Here is a 16298-nt window from a genome sequence, read left to right as displayed (position 1 = left end):
GCGCTTTCTCTGACTGCCAACATTATTGAAACTAATTTCATTACTTTTTGGGCTACCTTTCGAGCGCAGTGGGTGCGCCTGGCGCTGTGACTCGGTTAGCGAAAATCAGCTCGGCCGTGGTGCGCGGTTTCGCGCTTTAATGCACTGACAAGTTCATGGCGCTTTTCTTTCTCTGACGCTCAACATTGTTGAAAATTATTTTTGATACTTTTATGTTACGACGCCCGCTCGCCGCGCCTGTTGTGACGCAGTGAAAAGCAGCTCGGTCGTGGTGACAGTTAGTTTGGCGCGTACTGAATCTTACTCCGACAAATTTGTCGCAATTTTTATGTCCCCGCCACAATTTAAGCCTTCTTTCGGTGCCCACGCTTGTCGAAAACGCGACGAGCAATCGTCAAGAGTGATAACACGGGAGTGCGTTGCTTGCGCCTGCAGAACGCAGAAGTGATAAGCCAAGGAGCTCAAACGCCAGGAACTAGTAACTCGAAAATTCTGTCTTCTGAACGGCACCCACGCATTTTGTCTTGAGTGCGAGTAGAAGGAATTCTGCGAGCGTCCAGCATGCTCTGGTTGAGAGCCTGTGTTGTGGCCACCTCTGTGTATTCGTAGCGTACTATCGCGTCGGTTGTAGGCAAGTTCGCGAAACGCGCCGTTTCCCGCGCATTCGTGCCATTAAGGAGGAGGAGGAGACAAAGGAGGGAAAAGACAGGGAGGTTAGCCAGTGTAAGTACCGGCTGGCTACCCTGTGCTGGGGATAGGGGTAAAGGGAATAAAAGGAGAAAGAAGAAGAAGAGGAAAAAAAAGAAAAAAAAAAGAAAAAAAAAGAAAATTCACAGAGTAACGCGAAACTACGCTCTACAACGTTCAAAGGCGGTCACACAATTCGCACGTCCTTAAAAACTTCAACAAAGCCCTTAAGGCCTTCAGTGCCGAAGCCCGTCTGGACCAATGTCCTAGAGCTTTTTCCTCTGTAAAGGGGCGATTGTCCAGTTTTGCGAGAGCGGTCACAAGCACTGTTCTTCGCACTGCGTAACGGGGACAGTCACAAAGGAGGTGTTCAATCGTCTCCTCGCAGCCGCAGGTGTCACAAGTAGGGCTGTCGGCCATTCCGATACGGAATGAATATGAGTTCGTGAACGCCACGCCGAGCCACAGGCGGCACAGAAGTGTTGCTTCCGCTCGTGGCAACCCTGGTGGTAGGCGGAGTTGCAGACGTGGATCCAATTTGTGGAGACGTGCGTTCGTGAAGTCACTGGTGTTCCACAGATTTTGTGTAAGCTCGCGGGCGAGGGAGCGAAGACTTGTGGCTGCATCTGTTCTTGACAGTGGTATGGGTATAATCTGGGCGCCATCATGAGCCGACCGGGCAGCGTCGTCCGCACTGTCATTTCCTGAAATTCCACAGTGACCCGGTATCCACTGGCAGATGATGTTGTGTCCCTTGTTGATTGCGTGATGGTGGAGTAGTCGGATGTCTGCGACTAGTTGCTCATTAGGTCCATGGTTGAAAGGGGACATCAGACACTGAAGAGCTGCCTTTGAGTCACATAAGATGGACCATGAATGTGATGATTTCTGAACGATAAACTCCAGAGCAGCACGGATAGCTGCGAGTTCTGCAGCCGTCGATGATGTAATGTGAGATGTCTTGAACTTGAGGGTGACGCACTCTGTGGGAATCACCACTGCTCCAGCTGAACTATTAGAGGATACAGAACCGTCAGTGTAAACGTGGATGCGTCCTCTGTGTTGTTCATGTAGCACTGAAAGCACGGTTTGTTTGAGGGCAAAAGTTGACATCTCTGTTTTCCTTTTGATACCGGGAATAACAAGGACAGCCTGGAGTGGATGGAGGCACCACAGCGGTTGAGATGGTCGTGCTGCAGGCGTGAAGTTTGACGGTAAAGTTCCATTGTTGGCGGCAATAATCTTGCTAAACGCTGAACTAGGTCGAGCGGCAGGAAGGGAGGCGAGATGATGCGATGGAAGTCGGGCGAAGTGCCTGATATGCATCCTCAAAGTGTCGACTTGAAGATACGTGTTGATAGGGTGGTCATGCGCGATGGCTATTGTTGCTGCCGTGGACGCACATCTAGGAAGACCAAGGCAAATTCGCAGAGCTTGAGCTTGTACAGATTGGAGGGCACGGAGGTTGGTCTTGCCGGTCCCACCCAGTACAGGTAAGCTATAGCGCAGGAGACCGAGGAACAGTGCGTTATAGAGTTGGAGCATCGCACTCACAGACGCACCCCATGACTTTCCCGCAAGAAATCTGAGCACGTGGGTTATCATGACTAATTTCCTTTTTAGGTAGGAGATATGAGGACTCCAGGAAAGGTCTCGGTCTATTATCACTCCTAGAAAGCGGTGCGTCTTCTCGTAGGCAATTGGCTGTCCATTAATTCTGATAACGTATGGTTTCATTGCTTTACGCGTGAAAGCGACTATAGAGCACTTCTCGCAGGACAGCTCCAGACCTCGTGCTCGAAGATAACCTGATGTTAGTGTGGCCGCTTTTTGAAGTCTGGCGCGCACCTGAGGACGCGTCGCTCCTGATGACCAAATGCATATATCGTCTGCATAGATCGACACATGGACGGATTCCGGAAGGGTATGAACCATGTCGATGAGCACCAGGTTAAATAGAGTGGGGCTCAAGACTCCGCCTTGTGGTACGCCTCGGTAGGTTTTGCGTTGTGATGACGCACCGTCCTCTGTTTGCACAAAGAATGACCTGTCCTTCAAGAAGCTGGATATCCACCGAAAAACAAGGCCGCCTAGGCCGACATCACCCAAGGCGTCCAGGATGGCTTGATGGGTTACGTTGTCATATGCGCCTTTAACATCCAGGAACATCGCCGCTGACAGCTTCCTGAGGCTTTTTTCGTGCTGAACAGACGAGACAAGATCTATGACGTTGTCTATAGAAGAGCGTCCGCGTCGAAAGCCTGCCATAGCGTCAGGATATAACTTGTAATGTTCTAGATACCACTCTAGCCGCGTCAGCACCATCCTCTCCATCACCTTTCCTAGACAACTGGCCAGAGCAATGGGACGATAAGACGCCACGTCTAGGGGCGATTTACCTGGCTTGAGCAAAGGCACAAGGCGGCTGGACTTCCATGCAGCTGGAACTTCTCCTTCACGCCATGAATTATTGTACACGTCTAGAAGTGCATGCCGGGCTGTGTGACCGAGGTTTCCAAGAGCTGCGTATGTCACCCCGTCAGGCCCAGGCGATGAGGAACGTCTGCACGCTGCCAACGCCGCCTGCAACTCCTCGATGGAAAACAGATTGTCCATACGAGAATCCCGCGAGATTGGAACATCACGGGGATCATGTGTAGCGAACGATGGCGGTAGACCAGCGACCTTGACACAGAAGTCGTCCGCTACGTCGAGCTCTCTGCGACCTTGGTAGAGAGCCAGGCATTTAAAGGGGTGGCGTTGTTGCGGTGATGTTCGAAGACCACGCACTGTTCTCCATATATGTGACAGGGGTTTATGCGGATCAAGGGTATCACAGAAGGTCTTCCATCTTAGAGACTGCAGGGCGTTGATCCGACGCTGGATCTTCTTCTGTATGCGTCTCGCCTCCCTTAGGTCGTAGATGGACTTGGTGCGCCTGTACCTTCTTTCCGCGCGACGGCGGATTGCTCGAAGCCGCTCCAATTCTGCTTCGAATTCAGAGAATTTAGGAATAGTCCTAAAAGATCTTGTGGCTTCTTGAGCAGCGGCGTTAATTAGCTTCTCGATGTTGCCAGGCAGACAGTCCCGGATCTCTTGGCAATTCTTCTCCATGAGCAACGTGTATTTAGGCCAGTCGATGTGATGAAGAACTGTAGTAGAGTGTGACTTGCGTATGCCGTCGATTTTAACATACGTTGGAACGTGGTCACTACCACGCGTTTCGTTGTCCGTGAACCATTTCATACTGGCACTGAGGCATCTTGAAACAAAAGTCAAGTCCAGGCAGCTGCTGTATGTCAATCCCCGCAGAAAGGTGGGACTGCCATCATTTAGGCAGCAGAGCTCATGGTCCGACGCGAAGGATAGTACACGTCTTCCTCGACAGTCCATCTTTAAGCTTCCCCATAGCGGATGATGCGCATTGAAGTCGCCGGTAATAACCCATGGTCCAGATGTCGCTGTTAAAATTCCACCTAATCTTGCGCTGTCAAATCGACTCGAAGGTGAGATGTAGGCACCTATGAGCGTGAGTGCGACGTTCTTGCATTTTATAGTCAAACACACATACTGATTGTTGTCATCAGGTGCCACTGGGTGTAAAACATATGTGAAATCGCATCTGATATAAACGATGACTTTGCTGCGGTCGGTACAGGTGGCAGACATGAAAGCTTCATATCCTGATAGGCGGATGGCGCTCTCAACGTTTGGTTCACAAATGACAATTATTGGAAATTTGTTCTTAAAAACAAACGGACGAAGGTCCGAAATGCGCGATTTAATGCCTCTGACATTCCATTGGAAGATAGACGCTTCCTTGACCTCTTTAAGGAACGAATGTAGAGGAGCAGCCATGGTACTTCTCAAGACCGGAAAGTACCGGATATAGGGCATCCAGTATTTGAAGTGCGCCTCGAGCCGCCGGAGTGTGTATGGCAGTCAGTAGTGCTCGTAGCGTGTTCATAAGGGCCCTTATCATGGTGACAACTTGTTTGTCGTTGTCTTGGTTGCTGCCAGAAGGTGAAGCATGATTCGGCGAGCGTGCTACATCTTGTCGCTCCGCTGGTGGATCTAGCCGTGGCAATGGCGGCCACTCCTCGCTTGAGGCAATGAGATTGGAGACTTTCTGCTGAGGAACGTCGTTGCTGCTATTGCTAGTTGTATGCGGAAGTGTCTGGACTGTCAGTGGACGCGGTGCATCCTTAGCAATAGCAGTGGGTTTCCTAGAACTCCGGCGACGTGAACGTCGACGTCGCACCTTAGCGGCAGCCTCCCTGTGCGAGGAACCATCCCTGACCATTTGCCTCAAGACTTTCGCCTCATTTTTCACATGTGGGCAATTCTTCGAAGTTGCATCGTGAGAGCCCTGACAATTGGCGCACTTTTGGTTTTCTGCACGACAGGCGTCGGAGCTGTGCGACCCAGAGCACCGGGAGCACACGGCAGCGTTTGTGCAAACCGCACTAACGTGCCCTATCCTTTGACATTTCCTGCACTGAAGCGGCTTTGGCACAAAAGGCCGTACAATGTGTCGGAAGTGACCGACCTTGACGTGGGACGGTAGGCTGTCTCCTTTGAAAGTTAACTTGACACACTGCGAGTTTCCCAGGCGACGGGCTTGCAATATGGCAATTCCCTCTGTCGCCGGCTTGATGAGTATATGCAGGTCAGCATCGCTTATGGAATTATCTACGTCATAGACAACGCCGGCCGTAGAGTCATGATGGTCTTGTTTATAGCAGCGTACGTTGATGCTATCCAGCACTTTAACGTTGCTTAGAATGTCTAGCGCGCTGCGGTTTGTGACATCTATAGCGAGGATGTTCTTACGGGCGTTGATCCTTATATCTTTGATCTGACCCGGAACGAGTGCCTCGAGGGATACAGATGTGGCTTGGCGGTTGATCCGGTTTAGATTGTCGCTAGCAGCCACAGGCACATATAAAATGGTGAGGTCTGATGGCTTTCGCGTCGGGATCACAGTTGCCTTACTTGTGGAAGGAGACGTCCTGACGAGTCTTCTCTTTGCTTTGTGCTTCGCTACGGGAACGAAGTCGCTGTCATCCGAGGTTTCATCACTGGTCCCTGAGTAGATCACAGTGTCCTCGCTGTAGGTGTCACTCGGGCGACTAGACCGCTTTCTCGGTGCGGTCGCTGTTGACGTAGAAGGACCAGGAACCTCTCCCGGCGACTCCTCGTCCATCGCCGTAGTTAAGGGAGTGGCGTCTCCCACTAAGTAGCTTCAAATTCACAGAGACGAAAAGGCAGCGTTCCACACAGGACACTTCGTCGTCGTCTTCTCCGTGCCATTAAAGTGCAGGAAATAAGTATTGGGAAGAGGGGAATGTTTGGAATTAGAATGTGTTTGTGGTATGTACGGTATTGCTTGGGATCGGGTATTTTCTACGCCGTGTGTGTAAATACGAACTGCTTTTGTTTGTAATGCCACCCACTCACCACTCTCGCACGCTTCGCCTCTACAGGCATTATTCTTAGATGTTAGTACCAAAATAACGCTTGTAATTTTTTTCAGCTCACGTCGTCTGGTGGAGCTTCCTGCGGAAACTACTGCTGCTTACCTGGTGCCACAACGCTGGATGAATGCACAAAAAGCCCGCGACGAGCATTTACAAAGAATAAAATAAACGTTAATTATTCCACATTTCACAAGGTGTCTTGCGTCTTTATGAAATTGCATGTGGCACATATTCAATGGAGGCTTGTGAAGATCGTTCGCAATCAATTTTACTTTATAAAATAATTTGCACATAAATATTTAATAAATAAAAAATAAATATGTAAATAAATATTTGCTGCAAAAAAACAAAAGAACGGAGCCGGCGTGGCGCGCACCAGCTAGAATTCAAAACGCGCGCGCACAAAACCGAAATCGGAAGTGCGATTCAGGTTTTAACATCGACTGCTTGGTGCGCTGCAGTCAATTCGGCGCTGGGCTCTATGGGAGTGTCCGCTCTTGTATTCCTTTCTCTATGGCAGTACTGTGAAAGACAAAACTAGCTTTTATTGGGCGAACCTGTGCCCACAAAACAGGCTACAATTAAAGCACAACGATAGCAGCGAACACAGTCGGCGATCGTCGAAAATCTCTGACCAGCGGGTCAAGCGCGTCAGCTTTTATACAGCAGTCGTCGAATGTTCCAGTCTAATCGTTTGGACCCGCATGCCTTCCACAAAGTTCTACACCATTCGCGTCACACGATGAAATCAGATAATACAAGGTTCGGTGACAACAGACAGCGGATAGAAGCATCGATAACTTTCCAGAAACTTCGGATACATGCAGGCGCGTCCCACGCTGTGCGATAACATTTGTTCGGCGGCGAAACGTGGTCGCCCGATAAAGGTAAGTACACGTGTCAATATACTTCTCTCATGCCAATGACAACTAGTGCTGTAACACGCTTGGAGCGTAAATCACGTATCATAGGAACAATGGGCCATTGGCAAAAATATTCTGCGCACACACGCGAAAGGTTCTCCAACCTGAAGTTCTCACATGGATGGTTCACCACTTTCTAAGAAACGCAATAGGTCGTTGTGTAATGACTCCAACGCGCGTTTTTTTTTCTTCGTTTCTATTGCGACAATAACTATATAGGCACTCCAGATGCATTTGTGCCGCTGGCGTCACCGTTCACCGTGATGTTCCGTTAAAGTCAAATGGTAATAGCATCGTCACAACCATGCTGTATGTAGATATGAAAGCGTCCGAACACGAACCGACGATTATGGCTGAATCTCGCGCGCTGAAGGGAGGAAAGCGGGAAGGAAGCGCGCCGTCTTCGGCCGCGCGCAAGGTACCGGGGAGAAGGGAGGGAGAGGAGCCGCGTGAGGCACGGCCGCACGGGGCCGTGCAGGCCGTTATCTTGAAAGCGATCTGCAATTAGTGCAAAGTCTACATGCGCCGAGGGCTCATAGCTTCGTCTGCGTGCCGTGTGCTGCCGCTTAGTTCGCGTTGAAGCGACAGGTAGCACGAAGGTAAATGCGCTCGTTGCTGCTGCCGTGCTTCCTCACTCCATCGCTTCGACAGCGAGTGTCCGCGCTTATTGAGGGAGATGTGTTCATGTTTACTTGTGCGCGCGGGACACCGTGCTTGTTCATTTAGTCAGTAAGCAAATGTTTACGCACGTTCATGCGGCCGATAAAACTACTGCTCTACTTCGTATAGCTGTCTATTAATTTGCTATCGCAATCGATGCTTCGCATTCCGGGCGAAACTGCGACCTTTTTTTTTAGCTTGAGACAGCATAAGTCAGTGACGGTTTATTATGGGTAATGAGGGCTGACAAACCAGCGAGACCAGTGATGAAGAGCGCGCGTTCTAGGCCACGTTATCGTTATCTATTGAAACGCGAGTGACTCATCACGGCTGCATCTGGCCGGGAAGCAGTCAAATATCACCGTTAGTGACAGCGGGGATATGCCTCATTTCCCAGACGGATTTTGTAGTTCGGCCACTTCCCGGAAGAGGGCACCCGCTACCTTGAAAATCGTGCTATTTTTCTATCACAATGTAGACAAAGAAGTCTTGAGGAATAGAAAAAAAAGATTTAAGGAGATATAGGCAAGAATGCTAGAATTAAAAGCACGTATAGCATACTTGATTACCTCAAGCAGGGTAGTGATTTGAAATCAAGAGTTCGGGGAAAACTCGTCCCGTCGGGATTGCGTAAAGTAAAATGAAATGGACGCCTACAAAAAAAACATAAAAAAACACGTGTCGGCTCCCATACGGGAGTATTGTTCACCTTATACAAAGACCCCGAGTCGAAACGTCTCGTTTTCCTTTTAATGTTTTTGTTCAGCGCCCGTTTTAAGTTTTGACCAGGGTAGTGGCTATTTCTCACTGTCCCGTTTGAAAGGGTATGCCAATAAATCATCATCATCATCGTATGTTTCCTTAAATAAGCGAAAACACGTGCTTCCGCGCCATAGACGCAGGACTGGTACGCGTGAGTAATTGTCAACCTTACCGCTGCCCTTCGCGTCAGCGATATCGCACCAACGCCCCAACACTATCTTTGAGATGATCGCCGCGAGTTGATGATGATTATGGTGATGTTGCATGAGGAGACATGCACAAGAAGACAAAGCCTAGTATAGGACTTGTCACATTTCACAACACGGGTCTTACCCGCCGTGGTTGCTTAGTGGCTATGGTGTTTTTCTGCTAAGCAAGAGGTCGCGGGATCGAATCCCGGCCACTGCGGCCGCGTTTCGATGAGGGCGAAATGCGAAAACACCCGCGTACTTAGATTTAGGTGCACGTTAAATAACCCCAGGTGGCCGAAATTTCCGGAGTCCCCCACTATGGCGTGCCTCATAATCAGAAAGTGGTTTTGGCACGTAAAACCCCATATTTAATTTTTAACACCGGTCTTCGAGAGCGCATGCGAAATTTTGCATTTTGCGCAATTGCATTTTGCATGCGCAATTTGCAATTTTTTTTTAATTTCATTAACCACTTCATGTAAGCTTAACTTCATATCGATTCCAACACGTGCGCTGGGATCGGCATGGTCTTTTTTTTTTCAGCTATTTTCCTCTGTCCCTCCTTGAATAACTGGGCGTTTTCACGATGACAGCCTCGTGAGCTTCTTTCTGCGCAATAACCGCTTAAGCAAGCGATAATGCAAAACTAACGGCCTCCCTAGAACGCTTTCTTACTACACGCTTAGTCTCATATTATGCGGGAAGCAAAATATTGAAACTTCTTCTACATTTCTTTCTTTTTATTTCGTTCTATTGCACTGCTCCATGTTTTGCAATGAAAGGCTGATTAGCCGAAAGCGTAAAATTCGACCGTCTTCCTCCATGTCGCATACAACAATTGAACGCTGTTGAAAAGCAGGCAACCTGTTGCCTGTTGCCAACAGTTTTATTTCATAGTGTACGAATGGATCAGTCAAGTCTGTATTATTACGGGCGTGGCGTTTTTAAACGTATTAAACTACAATTTGACGCTAGTTTTATTATTGACTTTAGCTTTATAATTCTGCATAGAGCAGAACAGAACATATCACCAGAGTTGAGGCTCACGATTTCCACCGATAACCGGTTCTCTTGCTTAATGAATCCTTCGAAAGAAGCATATATTTAAGGATGTATATTCCGAAGAGGCAGTCTTGAATTTTGAAATCGATCATTTCTTTCATTGCAATATTTACTAGAACATTTTAGAGCACTTCTTTGCAGTAAATATTTTCTTGTGCGAATACACTGTGCACATTTTTTTTTTAGAAGTTAACATGACAAGCATAACAAAACGTTAGAATTATGGGGTTTTACGCGCGCAATACCACTTTCTTATTATGAGGCACGCCGTAGTGGAGGACTCCGGAAATTTCCATCACCTGGGGTTCTTTAACGTGCACCTAAATCTAAGTACATGGGTGTTTTTGCCCCCATCTAAATGCGGCCTTCGTGGCCGGGATTCGACCCCGCGACCCCGTGCTCAGCAGCCAAACGCCATAGCCACTGAGCTAGCACGGCGGGTATAACAAAACGTTGGTTTCGGTTAACATTAAGCCATGATTTTCACAATGAGGTGTTTTATGTAATGATATGAAACGAAGTTCATTTTTGTCACCATCTCACTTTGATATTGAGTGAGACATCATTTTCTTTTTTAATTTGGCCTCCTGAACCGCGTTTGGCATAGTTCGGTACCAACACTTTCGCGCATAGCGCAATGGCTCTCAAGCTTCAGCAAATCAGTATGCACAGAGTGGGATTGTAACGTGAATTCCCTCAGCACCGGAGGGCCTGACCGTGTTGCGTAGTCCCAAAATCTATACCATAAATATCGTCTTTGCCTTGCCTTCCTGTCGTTCCTACCAGAGCGTGCCAAAAGCCGGGAGGTAGGACGAGTGATATCGCAGTTCCCTTTTTTTTATTGCAGCTTGTCTTCTTTTTCTTACTTTCTGTTCAATCACAGCTCTCTTAAAATAATTATTGAATTTAATTCTGGGTTTTGATGCGCCAAAACCCCGATTTGATTATGAGGCACGCCGTAGTACAGACTACGGAATAATTTTGACCAACAGAGAGATCTTTAACGTGGCCCCCAATGCACGGGACACAGGCGTTTACACATTTCGCCCCATCAAAATGCAGCCGCCGCTTCCGGGATTCGATCCCGCGACCTCCTGCTTAACAGCGCAACACCACAGCCGCTAAGCTACCGCGGCAGGTAGCGAACACTTGAGAACACACACCTTAGTGCGCATTCTGGACATGTCTGATGCACATGGAGTCTTTATCCCAGATCACGGCACGTGACAACAGCCTTTCCGCAAAAATACACCTGGAAGTTAGTTTCCGCGAGGCTTTAAATCGTCATGTTTTTTTTTTGTTTGTTTTTTCGCGAGAAACTGGGAGATGGTGGAGGGACATTTAGCTTGAAACGACCCCATAATCAAGGGATTGCGACATAATAACCGGCCCTGTTCAAGGCGTTTATAATGTTCTCCAGAAACCACCGTGACTTCAGCTTTCGTACTTTCCAGTTCACTGGACTACGGGCGCCGCTTCCAAGTACAGTACACGTACTGACGCTGGAGAGGCTCTCGGCAAATCAAGTACTCCTCCGCCTGGAACATCTCGCCGTCACCAAAGCGTTCGTCATGCTCAACGTCACGGTAAGTATACGTACAACTACAGAGTTCTATAGCTTGTCCGTATCGGTAATCGCCGCTCACAGAATGCCGAGTTACAGGGAGCAGCCGAGTTGGCGGCGCCATCTGGTGGAGCGCAGCTTAACCAGAGAGCACACACAATTGTCGCTGCAGTAACTAAGCATATTCTACCTATGTGCTGGTGTTAAAAAGCACCGGTAGCGATGCAATGAACAGCAGCTGCTTTCGTTGTTTTGGTATTCCTTCGACGACAACACCCGCGTAACAAAAAAAAATTTGGCAGAACTCATCTCACGACAACTGCCAACGGTAATGTGTTCAGCATTGAATCAATACAGTGACACAACGTGTTGCCGTGATCGTAGTGAGTTGTGTATGAGGCGTGTACTGCAGCGGGAATCTTCTTTCGTGGTTTCCTAAGAACGCCCAGCGCCATCTAGTGCTGCCGCCGCGAAGCTCGAGTGGCCTCCGAAATGCAAGGCAGGTCGGTCCCTGTGAACGCTTAGAAAAGCCTCCGTACGGCAACCGGGATCCTCTCTCGAGCTATTTTGTTTTCTGAGCGCGCTGCACCATCCAGCGGCGCTGCCGAGAAGGCCGTGAATGGCCTCAGAGACCAGAAGCGTGTCTCGCCAGTGCTTGCGAACGCTGAGAATTGTTTCCTCGCTTGCCGCACATCCAGTAGCACGTACTCAGTGATCCAGGTTGGTTAGGGTCACGTTCGTTGAAGAGCTGAACACACGCAGTGCATTTGTGGCGCAGCATCCTAAAGCGCATGGTTGCTGTCCTTGAGGAACCCTTGTAACGGGGGTTCAATTTCGTTCGGCATTCGAGAGATTTTAGGGAACGTTTTAGTCATCGTATAGCGGCACATTCCCAGTAGCACATAACTAGTTGGCTGAGTTGGCGTCGAAGACATTCGTTGAATAGCGGCACACGCCAAATGGAACGTATATAGTGACCCAAGGTGGAACCAAAAAGGTTCATTGAAGAGCAGCACTAACTGACTCGCAAATACCCAGTGCTGGAAGTCGGCATCGAAGAGTCTCATTGAACAGCTGCACCTACACACACCCGCACCTACAGTGATCCATGTCTGCGTGAACAAGTTTCGTTGAAGAGCGGCACATACATACATAGCCCCCGAGAACTGCATAGAGCACCCTGAGAATGCTAACGCAGTAAATTAGTTTTATGCGTCGTTGCACAAACGTCACAGGATGTCGTTTCCAGCGTTGTTACTGCCGTCCACGTTTACAGTAAACCCGTATTTCCCTAAAGAATAATTTGTATACTAACAGGCTAAAACTGTTCAACAAAGAGTTTCAGCTTGTTCGTACCGTAATTGCAGTTAACGGAATGCTGCGTTACCGTGGCATATAAACTTATAAACTCTAAACATCTATTGCTTATCTCGACTGCCGACAGGTTGATGCTTCCGTCCATTTTAAATCCAAGCGCTTCTGGAAGGTCTAATTGGGTGAAACCCTTCGCATTCCCTTAGTATGTGCCGAATGGTCTCCAGATTTTCGCCGCAGCGTACGCATGCCTCATCTGGTTGCGAATATTCGCTCCGGTATGTTTGCTTGATCACTCGGGTTATTCGCGCCATATTCTGGTGCAAAGTTTAACCAGATAGGACAGAGAGTTGTCGTTGCAGTGAATGACCACATTCTAATCATCCGCTACTGAGATCGACGCTTTCGATAGCATTCAGTTCTGTTCGTTCTATATTTCGTTTGGCGAGAACACCCCATGGGAGACTCGAATATTTTTTCACGCCTTGTTGGACAAAATGTCGCAACCAGCGTTTCTTACTGCCGTTCAGGTTTACCGTAAGTTGGAATTTCCGTACGCATACGGACAAGGTAAAACTCTCTAATACGCAACTTTGTTTTTGTCAGTTCTGCAAATTCCTGACATGAAAAAGAAAAACATGCAGATATACCCCACTTTTTGAAATTTGAGAAGCGAAGCTTTCTTGAAGCGGTTGAATAAAGGTCATGCAAGTCATTATATTCTTCACAGCGGTTTGCACCATAGCGATTACTTGTCTGCCAGTGCATGTAGACGGCAGGACACGGAAACCATTTTGCCCGCGAGGAACGCGTAAAACGTGTCACACTCTCGCGTGACACGGTTGACTTCGGGACCTCCTTCAGTATATTAGCATCTTGTAATCTGTCTAATCATCACAATAAAACTGATTCTGATTACTTAGGACTAACTTTACGAACCCTGCAAAAATAACGAACTATTACCTGATGTTTCGCCCTTCGGGTGGAACTGCCATTTTTTTTTTTGCAACACAAGATCAACCCCCCCCCCAAAAAAAAACATACACCAAAACCAAAAACAACCAATAAAATATTCGTTGCTGGCTGGTGAATGTTACGTATCCTTTAAAGCATGCGAAGCAAAAGACAAAATAATATCGTTTTCTATTTTTCCCAGAAAACGAGTACAAAATGCGGGACTATTTTCAGCAGCGGCGCAAGAGGCCCGCTTTGGTGTCGCAGCCTTCCCTTCACAGCCAAGAAAAATTGGTCGCAAGCATAGTGTCCTGCGAAGTTGTCATGAATTCTGAAAGTCACTCGTTTAGATTCATCATCATCAGCAGCAGCAGCAGCCTGGTTACGCCCACTGCAGGACAAAGGCCTCTCCCATACTTCTCCAACTACCACGGTCATGTACTAATTGTGGCCATGTCGTTCCTGCAAACTCCTTAATCTTATCCACCCACGTAACTTTCTGCCGCCCTCTGCTACGCTTCCCTTCCCTTGGGATCCAGTCCGTAACCCTTAATGACCATCGGTTATCTTCCCTCCTCGTTACATGTCCTGCCCATGCCCATTGCTTTTTCTTGATTTCAACTAAGATGTGATTAACTCGCGTTTGTTCCCTCACCCAATCTGCTATTTTCTTATCCCTTAACGTTACACCCATCATTCTTCTTTCCATAGCTCGTTGCGTGGTCCTCAATTTAAGTAGAACCCTTTTCTTTAGCCTCCAGGTTTCTGCCCCGTACGTAAGTATTGTTAACACACAGCAGTTATACACTTTTCTCTTGAGGGATAATGGCAACCTGATGTTCATGATCTGAGAATGCCTGCCAAACGCACCCCAGCCCATTCTTATTCTTCTGATTATTTCAGTCTCATGATCCGGATCTGCGGTCACTACCTGCCCTAAGTAGATGTATTCCCTTACCACTTCCAGTGCCTCGCTGCCTATCGTAAACTGCTGTTCTCTACCGAGACTGTTAAATATTACTTTAGGTTTCTGCAGATTAATTTTTAGACCCATGCTTCTGCTTTGCCTCTCCAGGTCAGTGAGCATGCATTGCAATTGGTCTCCTGAGTTACTAAGCAAGACAATATCAGCGAATCGCAAGTTACTAAGGTATTTTCCATGAACTCTTATTCCCAATTCTTCCCAATCCATGTTTCTGAATTCCTGCTGTAAACACGCTGTGAATAGCATTGGAGAGGTCGTATATCCCTGCCTGACGCCTTTCTTTATGGGGATATTGTTGCTTTCATTATGGAGAACTACGGTGGCTGTGGAGCCGCTACACATATCTTTCAGTATTTTTACTTACGGCTCATCTACACCCTCATTCCGTAATGCCTCCATCACTGCTGAGGTTTCAACTGAATCAAATGCTTTCTCGTAATCAATGAAAGCTATATATAAGGGTTGGTTGTATTCCGCACATTTCTCTATCACCTGATTGATAGTGTGAATATGGTCTATTGTTGAGTAGCCTTTACGGAATCCTGCCTGGTCCTTTAGGTAATAGAAGTCTAAGGTGTTCCTGATTCTATTTGCAATTGCCTTAGTAAATACATTGTAGGCAACGGACAGTAAGCTGATCAGTCTATAATTTTTCAAGTCTTTGGCGTCCCCTTTCTTATGGATTAGGATTATGTTAGCGTTCTTCCAACATTCCGGTACGCTCGAGGTCATGAGGCATCGCGTATACAGGGTGGCCAGTTTTTCTAGAACAATCTGCCCACCATCCTTCAACAAATCTGCTGTTACCTGCTGTTAATCTTCTGTTAATCGTTTAGATTACACTCCCCTAAAGTGATTTATATATGTAAAGAATGTTGGAAGCGTTTCATAAACTTGAAAACTCCAAGAACACGAGGTCATGACTATACGTGTGAGGAATGCTTACGTATACAGAGGAATAACAGGGCTTAAAGCAAACTTTGTTGCTCTACGTTTTAAGTATTTGAAATAAAGCTCGGTGCTTGTTTAGGAGTGTAGTCTCATGGCTTTTAATAGTAGCGGCACGTTTGCAACTTAGGCGACTTGTTTTGAGCAAATATATAGAGAAACCTAGAGCATGTGTCGATCCTGAAATGTGTCTTTCTTGTGAATGCGCGCAATATTGGTTAGAATCACACCTGTACTCTCGTATCTTCTTTAGCTGTTTTAATGGCTGGTTTTCTGTTATATTGAAATGTGACGTTAACAGTCTATTCAAATTTTCCTCTGGCTTTCAAGCCAGCGTCTAATTTTTTTTTTTGGGGGGGGGGGGGCGGCGGGGGGGTTGATCTTGTGTTGCAAAAAAAAAATGGCAGTTTCACCGGAAGGGCGAAACAGCAGATAGTAGTTCGTTATTTTTGTGGGTTGGCAAAGTTAGTCCTAAGGAATCAGAATCGGTTTTATTGTGATGATTATACAGATTACAAGTTGGTAATATACTGAAGGAGGTCCCGAAGTCAAAGACTACAATGGGACCTTCTTTACGAACTAAACGTAGCCATACTTGTGGTTAGCAGTAAGTGTCGACACGCTACGCCTAAAGAAGTAGCACTGTCGTCGCACTGAGCATGCGCAGAACGCTACGGCAGCTTTCGTGCGTTGTGTAGCTCCACTAGTTTTTGAATTTAGTGTGAGGCCCTAGCGCCCGCTGAGGCGATTTAGACTGAGAAACATGTC

The 16298-nt window shown here is 47.5% G+C and overlaps 1 protein-coding gene and 1 long non-coding RNA gene across 2 annotated transcripts in view; one reads left to right on the top strand and one right to left on the bottom strand.

The window, feature by feature from the left end:
* The window catches only part of LOC135907807 (uncharacterized), a 265994-nt gene that overhangs the window by 186004 nt on the left and 63692 nt on the right, over positions 1 to 16298 (bottom strand). The window lies entirely within an intron of this gene.
* LOC135907801 (lysosomal alpha-mannosidase-like) overlaps positions 1 to 16298 on the top strand; it is an 80601-nt gene that overhangs the window by 61236 nt on the left and 3067 nt on the right. The window contains exon 22 of the mRNA XM_065439546.2: positions 11220 to 11351. Within this exon, the coding sequence (XP_065295618.1) occupies positions 11220 to 11351 (132 nt within the window). The remainder of the gene's footprint in view (positions 1 to 11219; positions 11352 to 16298) is intronic.

Source organism: Dermacentor albipictus, chromosome 6 (assembly GCF_038994185.2).
Source record: "Dermacentor albipictus isolate Rhodes 1998 colony chromosome 6, USDA_Dalb.pri_finalv2, whole genome shotgun sequence".
NCBI classification, from domain to species: domain Eukaryota; kingdom Metazoa; phylum Arthropoda; class Arachnida; order Ixodida; family Ixodidae; genus Dermacentor; species Dermacentor albipictus.
The sequence above is the reverse complement of the archived record's forward strand: the minus strand, read 5'-3'. Positions and strand labels throughout refer to the sequence as shown.